The sequence below is a fragment of the Nothobranchius furzeri genome, chromosome 7, assembly GCF_043380555.1.
Source record: "Nothobranchius furzeri strain GRZ-AD chromosome 7, NfurGRZ-RIMD1, whole genome shotgun sequence".
Classification (NCBI taxonomy): Eukaryota; Metazoa; Chordata; class Actinopteri; order Cyprinodontiformes; family Nothobranchiidae; genus Nothobranchius; species Nothobranchius furzeri.
Window position 1 is genome coordinate 41,564,146 of NC_091747.1, and position 20,361 is coordinate 41,584,506.

General features: G+C 41.9%; 1 protein-coding gene across 3 annotated transcripts in view; it reads right to left on the reverse strand.

Annotated features, from left to right (window-relative positions):
* The window catches only part of LOC107382684 (matrix metalloproteinase-16), a 102,455-nt gene that overhangs the window by 60,742 nt on the left and 21,352 nt on the right, over nt 1-20,361 (reverse strand). For 2 of the 3 annotated variants that reach the window (XR_008565989.2, XM_015954933.3), the window contains exons 2-5: nt 6,939-7,087; nt 4,681-4,695; nt 4,424-4,546; nt 1,342-1,646 (exon numbers count right to left, since the gene is read on the reverse strand). Coding sequence is in view for 2 of the 3 variants with exons in the window: in XM_015954933.3 (XP_015810419.1) it covers nt 1,342-1,646; nt 4,424-4,546; nt 4,681-4,695; nt 6,939-7,087 (592 nt within the window). In the remaining variant the exon portion in view is untranslated. The remainder of the gene's footprint in view (nt 1-1,341; nt 1,647-4,423; nt 4,547-4,680; nt 4,696-6,938; nt 7,088-20,361) is intronic. The other variant, XM_015954934.3, reaches the window with a different exon arrangement.

A 20,361-nucleotide genomic window follows, 5' to 3' on the forward strand; every position in this document is an offset into this window, starting at 1 on the left:
CCAATTATTCTGTGATAAAATCATGGTGCAGGAGAAGAAGAGCACGGCACAGCGAACATTCAGGACTCAGGAAGTGGCTAGGCACAACAGAGCAGCATGCATTATGGGTGATGTTTTTGCTGGAGTGTGTGCTGTATTAATATTGCATGGAGCGCTGGATGAGAGTGTGTGTTTAAATGTACTCAAAGAACCAAAGGGAGCGAATTCTAGCACTCAGTATCTGCTGCTTTTCTCTTCATGAGGACAACAGCAGCAAAGATAACACGACTCAGGGGTGGCACACAAACCGTGATTCAAAATTAAGGAGAAGATGCAAACAAGTTGAAGCACAACTAAGTCACTGTGACTAAAATACAATGAGGAACCATGCACAGCAGTCACAAGTGTTCAGTATTTATCCCTGAGCACTGCTCCTCCCTCCAGGACTGTAATAGGACCCACTAGCAGCTAATGCTAAGAGCTAACTGGTAGAGGCGAGAGCTGAAATTAGATCAGACCATAGTGGGGTGTAATTTTTTGCGACATTAATGTGCACGATTCCTGTCAGCCCCATCAAACATTCTAAATGTCTGGTATGAACCCCTTCCAGGAAACGACGGTCCTCCAGCTCATCTCTGCCCTCCTCCTCAGATGAATTTACTTCCTGCCAGGCTGCTCGCTCAGCCTCCCTTCTCCATCTGTCTCTCCTGTGAGCTCTTGAACCTTCAATATTTGTCTAAAGATACTCTGCCAATGTCTTTTATCCTCCCTTACACACTCTGGTATCCCTGCTGCTTCCCTGATAGTCAACTCATCTGTCTTTTCCCATTTCTTTCAATTGCGATGCCATTTTCATTTAAACTCCAGCCTGGCTGTGGCTTCCACTCTTGAATCGGTAACCGACTGTGGGGTAGGATGGCTGCTTTGAATAACAAAGCACTTAAGAGATAAAATGGAAAACAACCATTATTTAGAAATCTCAGAGAGGAATCTGAAATAGACCAGAATCCATTTACCTCTGGCTTTCTTAGCTCTTCAACAGCTTTTACCATCGTTTCTGTCTAGTATCCACTCTTTCTAAGATTATTGTGGATTTAGCTCGCTGGAGAATGCAAAGGTCACGGAGGCTGACTGGAGGGCTCAGTGATCTCATTCACAAAGACGCAGACCATCCTCGACTTGCTAAATACTCTCCAGAATGACTTCTAAAGAAGCCCTGACAAGCCGTGTTCCTCTGAGAACGATCTAATGTTCTGACGTACTGCAAAGGTTTTACCAGCACTAAGCTGACCAGTAGAACCAACTTCCAGCTGTGGTTCAGTGCTGATGCATGATGGATGTGACTGAAGGGTCAAAGCCTACCATCATGGTTGGGGTTGCCAAGCGTCCACGGTTCATCCGAGTCAAAGTGTGTGTCGCCTCCGATCCCCGGTCCTGGAAAGTAAGCGTGGGCCAGAAAGCCCCCCTCGCCATCAAAGGGTGAGCTGTCGCCATGGAAACCTGAAGCAAAGATGATGGTGATGTCCACGTCCTTCTTTGTTTTCTCCAGCTCGATGTAGGGCACTGCCTCGAAGTGCAGCGGCGTCACGCTTTCCCACACTTTGAAGGCTCGTCGGATGGCATCGTACGTCTCCTCCGTCCCGACTTTGGGCGTCGTGTTCTTTATGCTGCAGAGAAATCAGAGGGTGGACAGAAGGATGAGTTCTGATGGAACTCCTGATGATTTTCTTTTAAAAAAACCTTCATTCTGCTTCTTTACACTCATCCGGCTCACCAACAGTGAGCTAAATAGAGCGATTTGTGGCAGAAAACAGCTGAGCACACCCCTGCCAGCTCTGAGTTCCAGCAGGTGTGTCGAGGACGAGACAATTTCCTGCCACTGGAATTTATTTTCTAATTAAGGATTATTAACAGCCCACTGCCTGCTGAGAACTCTGGTCTGGTTTGAGCAATCAGGAAAAAGCGCTCTGAAAATACCACAGGATCACGCTCTATTAAAGGTTCTCCACGGGCTGCACGGATAGGTATAGATTACCTACACTCACAAACACACTTTACCTCTTAGTTGACAAATACCTGGGAAACAAAAGCCGGTCTGATGTTCTTCAGCAGGAAAACTCACGCCTGCATCAGATTGCATTTACCACCAAAGTATGAACCTTAAAGTGTTTTACGTTTCTTTTCTTTTCCATCCCACATGTCTCCTTTGTGTACACTCCACCGCCTCCTCTCCTTCCCTTTTTTCCATCTCAGCTCTTCACAATGTCTGTGCTTGCCTGTCAAGCTGTCATTTTCCATAATAGGAACAAATATGATTAGAAAGTCTTTGTTGCTGAAAGGCACAGGTATATGTGCTGCATGTAAGATTACATTCAAACACTGGGACATAAAGACTGGTTACGAAATGAAAATATTCCGGTGAACAAACATAAACGTCTTTTGTCTCATAAGACATTTGTGAATAGTAGAAAAATTGCTACTGGATATTTACTGATTAGCTTATTGAAACAAACTCCAGAAAACTTTTGAGATGAAGACTGACAAATACCAACTCCACAAACACATTTGTATGTAATAAATAGAGCTGATGAGCAGGAGAATCATCTCAGAGAGGAACATGAGACGCCTGTGTTTGTTTTGGTGGTTAATTCTGGGTCTGCGTGGAAAATGGAAAGATAAAAACTCCACTTCCTCCACTCTTTTCCAGCGCTGCGGCTGAGTCTGAGAGCCCCTGGCAACAACTGTAGCCACTTGAGGATAAAAAAAAAAAGAGTTGACTTTATTTGAGTTTATGACCCGGCTCACTGCGTCCTCCTCTAAAGGGCCGGGCAGATGAAGACAGAAAGTCAGCGGGGAGATGTTAGGAAACAGCAAATGAGGAGATTCCCAGGACCGCGCTGAGGCTATAAAAGATATTAAACTCCATGTTGAGATGTGATGATGACTCCGGATGCTACTCATGCGCTGTAATAGCACCTGCACACAGGGAGAGCAGTGGGGATGCCAGAGCTAATTAGCGTCTCCACACAGAGAGTCCTGTTGGTGGCTACACACCTGGGGCGGTCATGCAGTTGCTATGCTGTTCAAATGCCAGCCACGTTAGTTAGGATTATTTTAATCTTGGGGGGGAAATAAGGGAGGCTAAATTGCTTCCATGCTATCTTAGATCATGGAGGACGTCTTCAGATAAAAACCTTCAGATTCTTCTGCTGAACGTTCCCGTTTTGGATCAAAGCAGCAGCTGCAGGCGCATCCGGCTTCCTGCTGCAGGATGGCCACACGTCCTCCAGCAACACAAACACAAACCGGCACACGAGTGGCTTCACAATGCTCCAAACGTATTACATAACCTCTCAGCATCAGTGAGCACCCTCTGCCCTCCACTAGGGGTTCCTCCCTTCCTCTCCTTCCCATCGTTCGCTGTGCACCTGCTCCTCTATCCCCACTTTCCTCCCAACCACTCCTCGGCTCAGATCGGTGCCGACACAGATGCGCTGCGTGCTCACCAAACTAATTTTAAACCCAGCTGAATTTTTCATAAATAACAGAAACAGGAGCGTGAATCTAGGTCCTGAATGATCGTATAGGTTATATTTAGTGTGTAATGCTAATTATAAAGTCACCCTAAGGCAGAACAAAAACAGGAAGAAGAAAAATACACATTTCTGGGATTATCTGATGAAACATGAAGCTGGGGGCTAGCGACGCTACAGCTCCATAACACATACCAGCTGCAGCCACCAGTAAATGAGCAGGAATATTCTATAACCAGTGGACATTACTGCTCATGTAGCTGCATGTCAGGAAAAAAAAGCTTGTGAATTATGAAACGGCCCTTCATGTACACTCTTTTCCCATTTGCACCACATGTTCTGAGGAGAATTAGGCTGGTTCCCCGGAGTGTGAAGCCTGGAGAACATGAGCAGCTCTGGACTTTGGTTGAATCCAGATACTGAGTTTTGTGTTCAGGTGTTGCTTTTTCTACTCTGTAAGAGGAAAATCCTTTTACAGACAGGTTCATTGTTGGTTTAATTAGTGTATTTGCAGTTGTTTCTACAAAGATTGAACGCCTTCTAAGGAAAATAAAGCTCTGGTGCACCATTTTCAGGAACTAGGAAATTGGGACAGTAATGACAGCTATGGAGGCTATCTTTGCCCAAGAGAGGAAGATCTATCCCTCCAGTACTTTTTCACAAAGTTTCACAGAAATCCAACCTTCAGGACTGCAATGAACGCCTCTCTGACCCGGACGGTGAACCGTCCTTAGAGGGAGAGCACGGAGATTTGAGAGTTAGCTCAAAGTAACTGAGCTATCTCTGCACTTTTGTGTCTGAGTAGGCATTTCCTCTGGAGGAGAGTAAAACAATTAGCCTGTCTGAACCCACATGGGTCATGATGGTCAGTAACAACATTAATATTCCTGTAGAAGCCCATAGCCACCCACCTGTAAGTGATATATTTATGCTGCCACTTCTGGCCTGTGAGGGCATACCGCCTTTTCCTCACACTGAATCTGGACACGCCTCCTACCTGGTCAGGAACCCCGCACCTGGGCCTCTTCATCCACCTGCATGAAAAAGGTCAAAAGGTCACAATTTGTTTGATCTGAACCAGGTTATACATAATGAACCTAAACATGAAGCATGGGTGTAGGACACGTGAAACTGGGATATGAAACAGAACACAGACGAGGCGCCTCACCTTACGGTGTCATCGCTACAGCGAGCCACAGAAGCAGAAAGGGAAGAAGCAGAAATATTGTTAGCTTGTGATTTTTACTGGGTTTGGGCCCAGCGGTTGAACAGCTGTTAGTCTGCTGGCCGCCACATCGACATGTTACAGTTCAGTGGCCAATCTGAGCTCATTTGCTATTTGAAGCACAGATGGTCTTTCACTGTTGGTGAGAACAAATGTGAGTGAAAGCTGTTTTAGTGCTCTGCAGGTATAAAATACCCATAAACAGCCATTAACCTGGGTTAAAACGGCTTTAGGTTAATAACATGATTGTCGTTTAGCACTGACTCTGAATGAATGTCACGCGTGTTTTAAAGGTTTATAAAATCAGGCAGGACGACCCAACCTGTGGCTGGTGTGCCGCCGCCTGAACCAAACACTGCCCCTGTTCTTCATTTCCCTCCACTGAGCTTTAATACCGAGACGTTTTGCAGCCTTTGATCTGACATCAGAGATGTACTCTCAGCAAAAAGGTCCCTTTGATCAAATTAAAACACACCACTTAATCTTTGTCAGGACATCATTATACCTCCTAAAATCTATCTGCTTGCTTTTAAAATGCAAAACATGACACCTGCTTCTTCTATTCACTTCGTTTCTGTCCAGACTTCAATGTGAACTCTGATTTTAACTCCTTTACAAATGACGCAAACTGCTTTAACACGTTTCACTTTAAGGGTTGTCACGGTGTGAAAATTTAACCTCACGGTTATTGTGACCAAAATTATCACGGTTTTCGGTATTATCGCGGTATTTTTTTAAACATGTTATATTTTCAGGAAACTAAATAAACCCTGTGTATCAGGAAAATATTGTCCTCAGTTTGTGTCTAAACTTTGCCAACAATTTGTTATTTTGTAATTGTGTTGTTTATTTGTTTACATACTTCCACTTTAGTCTTTAAAATAACAATATTTGCCCATAACTTATTATTTTTTGTCTGGTTGATGTCATCATTTTAAAAATATTAGATCAGATGATACTCAGTACTCAAGTAACTTCTAATCAGTTACTTTTTTACCCTTACTTGAGTAATAAACCCTATATCAGGAAAATATTGTCCTCGGTTTGTGTCCTTCCAGTGAGCTTTGCAGATGTGGGGAAATGTCATCAGGCAGTAATCATTGTTAAATTTATAATTATTCTCGGAGAGAGACCAACTCTTATCTGCCCCTGGGAGCCCCGTAATGCATAGCATCATTTCAACATGGGGGTGTCCGCGACACGGTTTATATGCAGGTAGCGGCGCTGCGGCTGCTTTATATAGCGACTCGTTGCTTTCTCCCTCAACCCAAATCCTCGGATCACGCATTTTAGCTAAAACGCTAACGTTAGCTTGCCTTGCGTTGACTGTAGAGTTGTGGGTGATGGCCACGCAGATGTGTCATGAGATTTGAAGCGTTGCTGCCTTTCACAGACACTTTTTCTGCACGTGCTGCAAACAGGATAGCCGTCTTCTATCAGCTGTCCCTCGGCATTCTTCAAATATCCAAAGAATGTCCGTACTTCCGACTTTGTCTTCTTTAAGGGATAATAAATGTCCTGAGTGCTGCCGTCTCCTCCTTTGGCCATTATTTCAGCTTTAGCTTCAAGAAAGTTTTGGTCGTAAACAACAAAGTGCGCATGTGCTGCCGGCAACTTCAACAGATGATACGGTGGCTGGTAAGGGTCACCGCGCCTACACCGCAGCCACGGTAATCCACCGAGATGATATAGTTTTTAAAAAACAAGACAGTTATTATTATTGTCAACTTTTTTACCGGGGTTTACCGCTACACCGGTTACCGTGACAACCCTATTCACTTCTGACTGTCGGTTATTTATAAATACTGAAACAGAAAAAGCTTCCTGCAGTTTACACTGAGTTTATGGTGAAGTAGCAGCTAGCTTTAGCATGTTCAGTAGCAGTTTTGGCTAGTGATATTTTTGCTGAAATAACAGCGTGACATAAAACCTGACAGCTCTGTCAGAGATCATAAAACTGTTTGCATCAAAGTTGAAGCTGTAATGGAATTAACGTCTACTTCTCCTGACTGAGGCTGTTCATTGAGCCATCTACAGCAGGTAAGATATTAACTGTTCCCAAAGTTCCCAAAAGAACACCTGCTGAAGATCAGAACCAGGTAAAAACAGCAATAATCTTCATGAAAACTGAGCATGTTTGTATTTTTTTGCATTTATTTCTCATGTGTTGTCTCTAAAATGTCTACAAGTGTCTAACTTACGCTTTCGTGGTGCTGTCCAGAGTCCCCGTGACATTTAGGCCGTAGCGGCGCTGCATGGCAGCGATAGCAGACTGCATGACTCTGGCAGAACGCAGCACTGACATTCTGGGGTCTGCAGGAGGTAGGTAGCCATACCTCTGGAGCCACGCCTAAAGACAAGAAAACACAATAAAATACGTTACATAACTGATGCTAGAAGGTTTTACAGCCCCGAACTACAGCTTAGCCCTTAGCTTTAAAGATAACTGTGATGCTAAAGCAGCTTAGCCTAGCCTAATGACAGACAAAGACAACCATCATGGTTCTGTTCCAAGTTAAACAAACTTTATGCCAACAATGACCCTCGGTATCGGTCCAATAAATAAAACTGGGCCAATATTAACAGCCAATATTTTTTTCCATCTTGTTTCCATTTGTTTTTCTGTTTCAGAAGGTCAGGGGGTGCTGTGTATTTGTTTAGTCACGTGACAGTGATTGTTATTATCTCAGAAATTTAAATGTGTGTGGCGTGTGTACACAATAATGTAAATTTAGCTTTAATTGTTTTCATTCTGTACAAAATCGTCTGATTTTAGAAGCATTAATGTCAGTATATTGGTATCTGCAAATATCGGTTATTAGCCATAACAGTGAAAATAATTTATTTTACCTTTATTTATCCAGATGAGTCGATAAATAAAGGTTGAATTAATTATTTTCAATGTTATGGCTAATAACCGATATTTGCAGATACCGATACACTGACGTTAATACTTTTAAAATCAGAAAAATTTATATAAAGTATAATATCGGATATCATTATCAGCCCAAGAGTTCATATCGGTGCATCAATAATTTAAAGTCGTAATAACAGAAAGCACAAGAATTAAATAAAATGCTAATGAGGTTATCGAGTTATCCACAATAATCTATTCAGGCTCCGCCCACCGCTGCTGAGATCAAACCCAAACCATATTTTCATTTTTTCATCTATTTACTTGTTTAACAAAGACCAGGTTTTATTTTTAGATGTTGTATTTTGTGACCAAAAGTAAAAAATAAAATGCCACAAAACTAAACTGCGTGTTTACTATGAACATTTATACTTTAGCATCCTCTAAACATTTGGCTGATTTTATTGTTTTTGTGCAAAACAAGCAGCATAAATGAATACTAAACATGTAGGAGTGGTACATAAATAAAAACTGACTAAAAAAAACACAGTAGCATAAATAGAAAAGAAGACGCTTCAGATTATATAAATGTTTCTGTGGGGTAAAAAGTAAGAAAAGAGCTAAAAGAGAAGAGTACTTGAGCTAAGAGCTTACATCAGATATCAGACAAGAACCTCCCTCTACCTTCTGGAGTAACCCCAACCCTAAAAGCTTCAGCAACATAAAAAAAATAAAACACCAACGCTGGACCAGTTTAACTCCTGGAAATGTTGTGGAGCTGCTTCTGTCATCCAGGCGGCGTGCTGTTAGAACAGCATCCACCCTGAGAATGAACTCACCCAACAGAGAGGGAAGCACGGTGGGTCAAAAGTGTTACTAGTGAGGGAGCATCCTGTTATTATCCTAGCATACAGCAGCTTTGGTTTAATGTGTGACCAAAGTCTGGTCTCAAAATGACATCACGTCTAAAATTTGCTCTAAAGATAACACGCACGCATTATCAGCAAGGCTGTAACATTTAATCACATCTTATTTAATTCACATGACTGCATCCTGAGGTGGTCACTTTTCACGGGGACAGTTATTACTGTTGGACACCATGATGAAGAAACTGTGTGATGAAGAACATATTAAAGAGAACAGTGAAAGCACACAATGTTTACTACTAGAGAAACGACAGATTAAAGCAGAATTTATTAATGATAGTTTAATTAACAATAATGACCAAGCCATGGCTGAGATGAGCTCATTTACATCAACGCACTTGTATTCAGTAGAACTTCACAGAAGCCAAAACATCATAAAGTTCAGCTCAGGAAACCTTCATTCTGAATATTTTATAGCAAACCCCAACAGGATTAAAAATAACTCCTTCAGGAGGTCCAGCCTCTGCTGACTCTTGACTGTACCCTCTATCATCTTCTGTCTGTCAACAAACAGCTGGGACATGCTGGACTGGAAAGCATCACAGGAAGTAGCTCTGTGTGATGTACATAACAGGCTTTAATCCTGGAGTTAATAGTAAAACATAACAGAAACACACAAAGAGCAGACAGATGACAAAACATGATGATTTAATGAACAGATTCATTTTTAAAGGTTTGAAATGAATAATATGCAAGTCTAGACTCATTTATCTGAACTGTGGTTTGCTCACACACACACACACACACACACACACACACACACACACACACACACACACACACACACATACACACACACGTACAAATATTAATTTTGTTCTAGAATAAATTTGTCTTCCACCTTCCTCCTCCTCTCCTCCATCTTTTTCCGCCTCTATCTCCTACTGGATGCTCCCATCCATCTCCCCAGTGTATCGCTGTCTCTCTCTACCTGTGCTGAGCGAGCGAGAACATTATAATGTTTGTCAGGTTCGCGGGTACGACTTTCATTCAGCTGCTCCACTGTCGAAGCATCACCCCCACCCCCCTTCCGCTCTGATCTGGCACAGTCCTCCAAAAGCTTGGATAAAGGCGCAGGCACACACTCATCACAGACAAACATGCTGTACTGACACACACTAAAGCCCAGCGACTCACCAACAGAACCTGGTGATGAAATGGTACTAAACAGTTCACAGCATGGGGGGGTAGCCCCCTCCATCCGTGTGAGGCTGCCCTTCAGAGGCCAAAAGCCAAGAAAAGAGAGGCAAGGTTTCTTCTTCCTGAAGCTAAATGCTCCATGACTCATCCTCCTTAAAAGTGAAATGACTCCGCAGCCTGGTGGGTTTGGGACGACGTCTTAAAATAAAGGAGACAATGTTTCTTTATCAGCTGTTCAGTTTATGAGTCTACTTTTGTAACATAAGAACTAGAAATCAGTAGCTTCAAGCGTGAGCAGCTCTATCAGAGGCAGAGATGTGCTGAAGCCATCAGGGAACCCGTCTTGTGTTTGTCACTCCGATGCTGACAGCTTATTGGATGGGGTCGGTGCACGTGCAGGAGGTGAGCTCTTGTTCAGAGTCCCATATGACAGCGAGACGGCAGGAGGGTGTGAGCGGCGGAGCTGTCATGTTGGAGGATTGTTTTGTATGTGGGACAGACAAACTAGAGAGCGATGAAGCGGTTCTGCTCAGAGGCTCGTCTCTGCCAACAAAAATGTGCTTCTGCGAAAACGAACATAAAGCTTAAAACAAACGGAGTCACTTTCAACTACGTCCGCTTCTTAAAAACTTCAAACAGCTGTTTAGCATTACCATCCTGATGACATCACTATGATATCATCAGGGGTGTTTCCTAAAGCCCGCCACAGTCTCTTTTTTGCTTTCTGTGATTTTAAGTCAAAAAGCTTCTGATCAAAATATTGTTCTGTGTTTTGTAACACATAACTTTTGTTTTGTAACATGTAACTTTTGTTTTGTAACACGTAACAGGAAACTTTAATTTCGTAACTTTGAGAAAACAATCTATGTAAAAGTTTCAAATCCTAACTTTAAAAACACAAATCTTGGTCTACAGTTACAAAACTCAAGTCTACAAGTACGAAACATGTTGCCCCAATTCTAGCTTGCTTCCAAAGGGACATTGGGAGAGAGTTCCAGAGTCTGGGGTCCACAGCAGCAAATTGATCTGTCACCTTTGGTCTTTAGCCTGGTGCGCTGCACAACCAGTAGGCTTGATCACTGGACCTCAGGGGCCTGCTGGGGGTGTAGGGACTAAGAAGATCACCAATGTAAGATGGTGCTTCAGTCGTTGTAACCCGGAGACATCTCAGGGCCGATTTGAGTCGCATTAAGGTCCTTCTACCAACCTCGTGCTTGGATCTCGGATCCACAGAGGGTCTCCTGAACTTGGTGAGGTAGACACTTTCCGACAGATGGCGTCTGATGCTGTTCTCTCTAAGAAACCACCAAGTTAGCTGCAAAGCAATATTTTTCACCCAGAATGCGTTTCTCTCTCCGAATTATCTTAAAAATTAATCTTTGGATTAAAATATAGACCAAGACAGTTGGTGTATGAACTTCTATCGATTTTATTAATATCCTAGATATTAATGCATGATATAAGTTCATATACTAATGTGCCTGGTCTTTTCTCAGGATCTAACCAAACTGATAGCAAACAGTGTTAAATCCTAGTATGTAGATTGCCCACGCTACAGAATCTTTGTTTTTTTCACAGTACGCCACTCAGATAAACAAACAGGGAGGTACGTCCTCGGTGCATGTTGGGCGATCGTGAACGAACGGAAAGACAAAAGAGTCTGGCGATCATAGGAGATGGTAGCACGGGCACTACTGAAGAGGATCGCAGACAGGAGCAAGGTGGAAAGGAGGAGGTTAGTGGAGAAAAGTTTGAAAAAGTGGCCGGTGACCACGGCTAAGCCAAGCGCAGGCGCCATCTTGTTACCAACCCACTTTAACTACTTTTACTACTTTAACTACTTGAGTTTTGTAACTGTAGACTGAGATGTGTGTTTTTGAGAGTTGTGATTTGAAACTTGTTCATTGTTTTCTGCAAGTTACAAAATGAAAGTCTCATGTTACGTACCAAAAGTTACGTATTACAAAAAGAAAGTTACATGTTACAAAAGGAGAATTACATGCTGCTAAATGAAAGTTACAAGTTACAAAACTTGTTACCATTTACATGTAATATTGTCTCAATCCTAGTTCCATATCTGTTTGACCAAACTGCTCATCAGGAAGTGCAGAAAAGCTGGACAAAAGTTGCACCAGCTGCTCTTCCAGTCCCCTAACCAGCATGATCTAAAGCTTCGATCTGAGAATCAAAGAGCAGCTTCAGCCCAGAGCTCAGGTAATAACACACACACCCTCAAAGATTAGATCAGTCTTTGATCCATCGTGACGATATTTGTAGATCCTGTCTTTTCATTAATATACTGAGCACCGTGTGACTCCTCTGGAAGTCTGAGGAGAACTAGTGATAAGTGCAGAATATGTAAAAAAAAAAAAATAAATAAAAGTAAAATATGAAGTTCATGAAATCTGACCCCAAAATATGATATGTTAACAATAAAGGGTAAAGGACAGAACTGTGTTGAGCAGAAAAAGCTTCTCTCTGTCATTTTTCTCCTCCTCCTCTCACAGATTGATTCCCTTACAGCCATGATCCAGGGCTGTCGGTGTTCCGCTGACAGATCCCTGAGAGCAGGAGCCTCCTCTACTCGATGAGATTTAAGTTCCACTCGTCTCGCTGAGATGCTGCATTTAAGCTCCTTGTTGATGGAAGTGATGGAAGACTATTCTGAGCCCAGATCAAACAGATGAACTATAGTTTTTAGTCAATAATTTGACAGACACGATTGTTTGTGTGGAACAGAGAAGAATTATTCCTGATGTTCTGGTTGTTCCCCAGCAGGAGGAAGCTGTGATAATGATGAGGAGTTTCTTCAGCGGTGAAGCAGAACGATGAGCACCACTGATGTCCAGATGAAGGATATAATCTCTGACATACTCCCATGCCTGCTTTGGGTCTTCTTCAGATCCAAGAAAAACCCGTCCTCAGCTCACCTCAGCCTCATCTCTCTATGGGGTTCTACCTTCTCACCTGATTCCACATTAGAAAAAAACTTGAGCTGATGAACATAGAGCTGGGTGAAATGGCCTAAAAACAATATCACATTATATTGAGGATTTCACCTCGATAACGATAAATCAGAATCAGAAAAAGCTTTACTGCCAGCGCTCCAGCAAACTAGAGCATGGGAAATGGATGATAACTACAGGTATGCGCAGAAACAAAAGTTGTCCACTAGATGGGACGGTCACATGTATTACGCTAAGTCACATTTTTTCGTGACTCAAGGCGGTACAGCTTCTTAAAGGGACATGACGTTGACAATCTACACATCTTTTCATTTTTTTAATCATCTAATTTATTGACATAGGAACAATTATCTTGATAAAAGTCACAAATTTTGATTGTGATAAATTTTCAATTTCCCAGCCCTAAAAAGTAAAAAAAAAATAAAGTTATTGATGTAATTTGTCATTCTATCAGCAGCAATACTGGGGCCCAAATTCCACGTTTCCAGTTTGTACTATTCTCAACTCCGCAGAGAAGCAGCTAGCTAGCAGGATCCAGTCACAACTGTATTAGCTAAGCTGACTTTCTGGAGTTAGGCACGTGCGGCTCTGGCTAGCTTACTGCTTCATGTGTCTCTCTTTCCTGTTTGTGTGGAGCGGTGGTCTGAACCCACCTGTAGGAGGTACAGGGGCCTGCAGTGACCAAAATACCTCAGAAACTACTAGGGTTGTAGAATCAGGTGATACTGTTACTGTATATATATATATATATATATATATATATATATATATATATATATATATATATATATATATATATATACTCTGGTTGTGTCTGGCCTGAGTTTTCTGATTAAAACATTTTTTTAAATTTCAAAAATTCTACATATACACACATATATATATATATACATACACATGGTCCGAAATTAAATTTTTTTACTCACCGGCCAAGTTGGCTGGTAGATGATGAAAATCTACCAGCCAAGCATATTTTTTACCAGCCAAAATTCTAAATGATTTAGATCCACCTAAAGCATGTTATTCTATATTATGTTGATTCCAAACAGTGACAAAATAATTAAAACATCAATTAATAAGAAAAACAACTCTGTTGTCATTTTTACTATTTATTTATTTATTTTTAGAGATGTTTTTATGAACTCTTTCATTGAATTCTAGTCAGACTCCTTGTTTTCTCTGTCCATGAAGTCTGGCCTCCTGCTTCTGACACCGTCTTTGTGCCAAAGCATTACAGCCTCATTTGGGTCCTAGTCCTTGATCTCTGGAGAACACAGCTGCACCATGAGAATATCTGAAAGTGTGTCAGGGCTAGGGTTGTCACGGTAACCGGTGTAGCAGTAAACCTCTTGTTTTAAAAAAATATATATTATCTCGGTGGATTACCGTGGCTGCAGTGTAGGCGCGGTGACCCTTACCAGCCACCGTATCATCTGCTGAAGTTGCCGGCGGCACATGCGCACTTGGTTGTTTACGACCAAAACTTTCTTTAAGCTAAAGCTGAAATAATGGCCAGAGGAGACAGCAGCACTCGGGACATTTATTATCCCTCAAAGAAGACAAAGTCGGACGTATGGGCATTTTTTGCATATTTGAAGAATGCAGAGGGACAGTTGATAGAAGACGGCTATCCTGTTAGCAGCACGAGCAGAAAAAGTGTCTGTGAAAGGCAGCAATGCTACGTGGTCATCATAATGTAGCCATTTTCTCACGACTCCGCCATCTCCAGTTCACCACTTTTCACAAAATCTTCTGGTTGCCACTGGTCCTGGTGGTTTTTCTTCCAGTTCGACGAGTTTTCTTTTGGAAGGCTGGCTGACTCCAGTTAAAAACCGCCACATTTCACTGCTAGTTTTAACACGAAGCTAACTGCTAACTTGATAAACTGATTGAATGGGATAGGTGGAAATGACGTTGGATGCGGCGCTCACGTTTCGTGTACGTTCGTGTACGTTGCATGCAGGCGGGAGGAGTATCAGAAATCCATGGAAGATGACTGATTAACGTAACTAATTTGGTGCAAACATTTACTAGCTATGTGGCAGATAGAGCTTAAATATTTACTCGCCAAATGGAGCAATTTGCTTGCATTTGGCACGTGGCGAGTGTTAATTTTGGACCCTGTATATATTTACATATACATACATATATATATATATATATATATATATATATATATATATATATATATACACACACACATACATTTACATACACATACATATACATATAAACATATATATATGTATATATATATATACATATATATATGTACATATATATATATATATATATATATATATATATATATATATATATGTGTGTGTATATACATATAAATATATATATATATATATATATTTATTTATTATATATATATATATATATATATATATATATATATACATATATATATATGTATATTGATACTAAAATTCAGATGTTTGAAATTTAAAAAATGTTATTTAATTAGAAGACTCAGGCGAGACACAACCAGAGTTGTGGTGAGACATCATTGTTCTGTTGGACGGTAAACACTGCTGCCACCTAGCAGTCTGAGTTTAAATTACACCACAAACAAGAGACAATAAATGTTTGCGTGTAAATTCACATAAGACACTGCTTTCAAAAATTGATTCAGTAACATAAAGCAAAAATATTGCAATGTTTCAGGATATGGGTATTTTCTTACATGCCAAGAAAATACTGAATTGTTCCCCACTTGCTGGGAGCCATGTTGGCTAGGGATGCACCGATCAGGTTTTTTGCTGCCGATCACCGATACAGATATCAAAGAATGCTGATCACCAATACGATCTCCGATACCGATCACGTGGATTGGCCAGAAATTTTCTACAACATTATGATGAGTGCTACAAACTACATAATCTGAGAATAAAGGAAATGTAACCTAATCTAAAATGGTCTGTATTAATAAAGTTGTCACGGTGTAAAAATTTAACCTCACGGTTATTGTGACCAAAATTACCACAGTTTTCGGTATTAATGCGGTATTTTTTTAAAATGTGCTACATTTTCACACAATTAAATAAACCCCGTATGTCAGGAAATATTGTCCTCAGTTTGTGTCTAAATTTTGCCTAAAATGTGTTATTTTGTAATTATGTTGTTTATTTGTTTACATTTTTCCCCTTTAGTCTTTAAAATACCAATATTTGCCCATAACTTCTTATTTTATGTCTGTTAGGTGTCATCATTTTAAAAATATTAGATCAGATGACACTCAGTACTCAAGTAGCCTTCTAATCAGATACTTTTTACCTGTACTTGAGTAATAAACCCTATATCAGGAAAATATTGTCCTCGGTTTGTGTTCTTCCAGTGAGCTTTGCAGATTTGGGAAAATGTCATCAGGCAGTAATCATTGTTAAATTCATAATTATTCTCGGAGAGAGACCAACTCTTATCTGCCCCTGGGAGCCCCGTAATGCATAGCATCATTTCAACATGGGGGTGTCCGCGACACGGTTTATATGCAGGTAGCGGCGCTGCGGCTGCTTTATATAGCGACTCGTTGCATTCTCCCTCAACCCAAATCCTCGGATCACGGATTTTAGCTAAAACGCTAACGTTAGCTTGCCTTGCATTGACTGTAGAGTTGTGGGTGATGGTCACGCAGATGTATCATGAGATTTGAAGCGTTGCTGCCTTTCACAGACACTTTTTCTGCACGTGCTGCAAACAGGATAGCCGTCTTCTATAAACTGTCCCTCGGCATTCTTCAAATATCAAAAAAAAATGCCCGTACTTCCCACTTTGTCTTCTTTGAGGGATAAAAAATGTCCTCCTGAGCACTGCCCTCTCCTCCTTTGGCCATTATTTCAGCTTTAGCTTCAACAAAGTTTTGGTTGTAAACAACAAAGCGCACATGTGCCGCTGGCAACTTCAGCAGATGATACGGTGGCTGGTAAGGGTCACCGCAGCCACGGTAATCCACCGAGATAATATAGTTTTTTTTTAAACAAGACGGTTATTATTACTGTCAACTTTTTTACTGGGGTTTACTGCTACACCGGTTACCGTGACAACCCTACCTGATCGGTGTGCTTTGATCTATTTTGAAAACTCCGATCAAAACCAATAGGGGTGCTATCGGCCGATTGGGATCAAATGCCGATCCATCGGTGCATCCCTAATGTTGGCTTTACCAACTTTCAGAACTCTTTGCCGCTTGACCCACGTGGGAATAATATGGGCCATTCCCATCAGTACCGGGTCGGCCCGGGCTGGGTAGCGTAGGTTGTTTACATATCTGGGTGGCCTGGTATTTTTCCGGGCCAACCAAGGCTCATTCTCAGCCCTCTTCTCAAGGGGGTCTGCTTCAGGCCGACCAGGGCCAACACACCCACTGCTGACAGCAAATTCACACCTTCCATTAGAGCAAGCCTCTGATTGGTGGGTAGAATCAGCCCACATGGGCTTAAGACAAGGATGTGTGGAATCAAACGGGCCAGGCCGGGGCCGACTGGGGCTACCCGGCCCGGGCCGACCCGGTACAGATGGGAATGGCCCAATAGACGAGCTATGATAAGATATGTAATGGCGCACCCCTAAAGACTGCTTTATACTTCTCTGTCAGCTCGAGTCTGGAGTTTTGCACACAGAGGTGGAGCTAGCCTAAATGGCACCCTGTGTAAAAGTACAAAGTATTCATAAAAACCTCAGAGTATTATTTATTTTTAACGGCTGATGTCACCATCACTTCTCCAGATTGGGGCTGGCTGGAAATTGTGAGTTTTCCTTAACCAAAAGATAAAACACCAACAATCTATGAATCATTAATAATTGATGAGATACAAAACAAGTGTTTTTCCCAAATTTTTTTTTTTGTCATTTTAAGTTTTTATTTCCTTATTCAGCAAATGTCTCCGGCAGACAAAAAACTAAATGACAAGAGGAGCCACGACTATTGATTAAATATCCATGAATCTATTTTAACTGGTTAAATTCTTTAACTCTCCCGCGCTGCTTCTTGGTCACCGTGAGTTTTTAACATAGCCGCAGTGTGCAGCGCACGTAGCGCAACATGATGACATCATCGACTTGTACAGTACAGATGTGCTGAAAGGCGAGAGTCTTAACTTTCAGCTAAAAAAAGGCCGCTCTAGCTATTATAGTTTTTATTTTATGGCAGTTTACAGTTTAAACGGGATCTTACTAGCAGGGCACCTCCAGCGGCCCACTGCCGCTTCGTTTTTCATGGGGTAAATAATAGCTCATTTCCCGATTCCAAAAAGATAGGCGAATGGTGCGAGAAAGCAGGACAACCTGCCGTGGTGATCAATACTAATATCAATGTATTTCAGCTAAATTCTCGAAGACTCATTTTTAATTCATAGCGTTTAGTTATCAGCCTTTTGGTTTTCTCACTCTTAGCCATTCATAAAACTCGTTTGACAAAGAAAAAGTTAGCGGTTGGAAGTCATTCTAAATACATGCAACGTAAGAAGCTAGCAAAAGACATTTGAAAGGATCATCATAGCACCATGCAAAACGTACAGATTAGATGTTAGTTAATCAGTAAGTTGGGGGATAGGCGGGAAAAATACCAACTAAATAATAAAGACATTCATACCTGCATCTTTTCCTCGTTTCTCCTCCTCTTATCTACTTTTTTTTTTTCCTCTAAATTGGGCACCAGATGGCTTCGACCGTTTCTTCTCCATTATGTTTGTGAGTGGTGATATGTCAAACGGAACCTTTATCCCTCCATCATCATTCTCCGAGATCCCTCCACCCCCATCTGATGAAGGGCGCTATAGAGCGCACTATCCCACCCTGCATCCACAGAGGCGCGGCGGACACAAGGGGGCGCAATAAAATCACAATATAAACTCAAACAATGAATTTGTTGTGCTTTTATTACAGAAATATTATTATTATCATCACTCATCACTATTATTATTAAGAACATGCAATTTCTATGTTTTGTTTATGTATTGGTTGATGCTAAAAAAAAAAAAAAGGAAATTAAATGCTGCCCCCTCCAGACTGCCGCCCTGTTCGGCCGCACATGTTACACATATCAAGCTCCGCCCCTGCGTGCACACGCATTGACAGAGATGTTTTCTGACTTCTTCCTCACCTGGGGAGTGTTGCAAAGCGATTCCCTGCCAGGACAACAGAGGGCGTAGCGCCTTTCTGGGGTATCCTGCCACCATTCCACTATTTGTCTTGTATCCAATCCACGATAGTGTACTTACTATTCTGTTTACATTATGTTATTGTTTCAATGACGAACACATTTTGATTGATTATCCTTGATTTACACACATCGAGTTCAAACTAGAACCAGTATGAGCACTGTCGGAACAAGCAGAACCAGGGCACGTGCTGATGCGTTATCCTGATCCAAATGCTTCACGCCAGCATTGAACTGAGACAAACTCCCAACATTTACACCCCCAGAACCCCCAAGCCATCTGGTTGGCCCACTCCCTGACGAGCAGAAGGCGGGTCAATTAGCTGATGGGTGCCACGAAAAGGCTAACTTGTGAGGAGGCAGGATCACTCCATTATGGATGAGATTCGGCTCAGGGAATCCAGTTGGCATAGTAACAAGCAGGCGGCGCATGGCGGCTGCTGATGTTGACGTTTGTGACCAATCAGCTGACAAGAGTCGTAGTGCCATCAGGTTACAGAGACGGCGTGCCACTTGTGCTGCAGGTCACTTGGGCATTAATAGTTGATGGAAGCCGAGAACTCAGGACTGAGTCAGAGAGTAAAGAAGAGCCAGGGGATGACATCAAGAGAGAGAGATCGGGTTACAGTGGCGCTAAAACCCAGTCACACAGCTGGGTTTGTAAACATAAATGCACAATCCTGACACCATTTATGGGAAGAGAACTCAGACATCATCCGCTTTCGGTCCTGGGGATAACATCAACGCTCTTGTATTTACAGGGAGGACATGGTTACCACCTAAGCAATAAAGATCAGAAGAACTGGATGTTCTTTGTGCTAAAACTCTGTGAAGGACAAGCTACCATTGGCTGAGTTCTCATTGATTATCGGACAGCAGACAGAAACCCTGTCTGAAGGATTCAAACCACCAACAGTTAATGTCTCTTCAGGCCAGTACCTGTCAGTCACAATAGTCGTAGAAGCCTAAAGCCCCTGTGCTCTTACCTTGGCTCATCTAATCAGTAACGGATTTCAGTACACCCAGGAATGCTGATGGAATACCATTAGCTCCCTGCTAGGACACAAAATCAACAATGGAAGACCGGGCTCTGACTTCAGAGCTGCCACTGACTTTGGTATTGATTAATCCAACAACATATTCATCAAATCATCCTTTTCTACTGAGAAGTTGTTGTTGTTTTATTACTAAACAGCATTTTAGAAAAGTGGCTCTTGATTTTATTGGTGGGAACGTCTATCCACTTGACCCATTAAACCAGAGCAGCACTGGTTTCATTGTCCTGATGGTGAACAACAAAAAGAAGATCTTGTGTTCTCACACTGGAGCATAGGCACAGGTGAAACATGGAAACATGATCCTGTCCTCTTGGGGCACCTCGCCACCTCTAACTACCCTGAATTATTTATCAGTTACACACTGGACCGCTGGCGAGTGTGCCAGGGTCGTCTAGGCAACCACTGCTTCTTCCTGCCCACACCGATAACCACAAACCCACACACACATTAACTCAAACTGCTCCACCTGAAACCATGCTGTGGAACTCAAACTGGTATAAAAACTAAATTTATAATG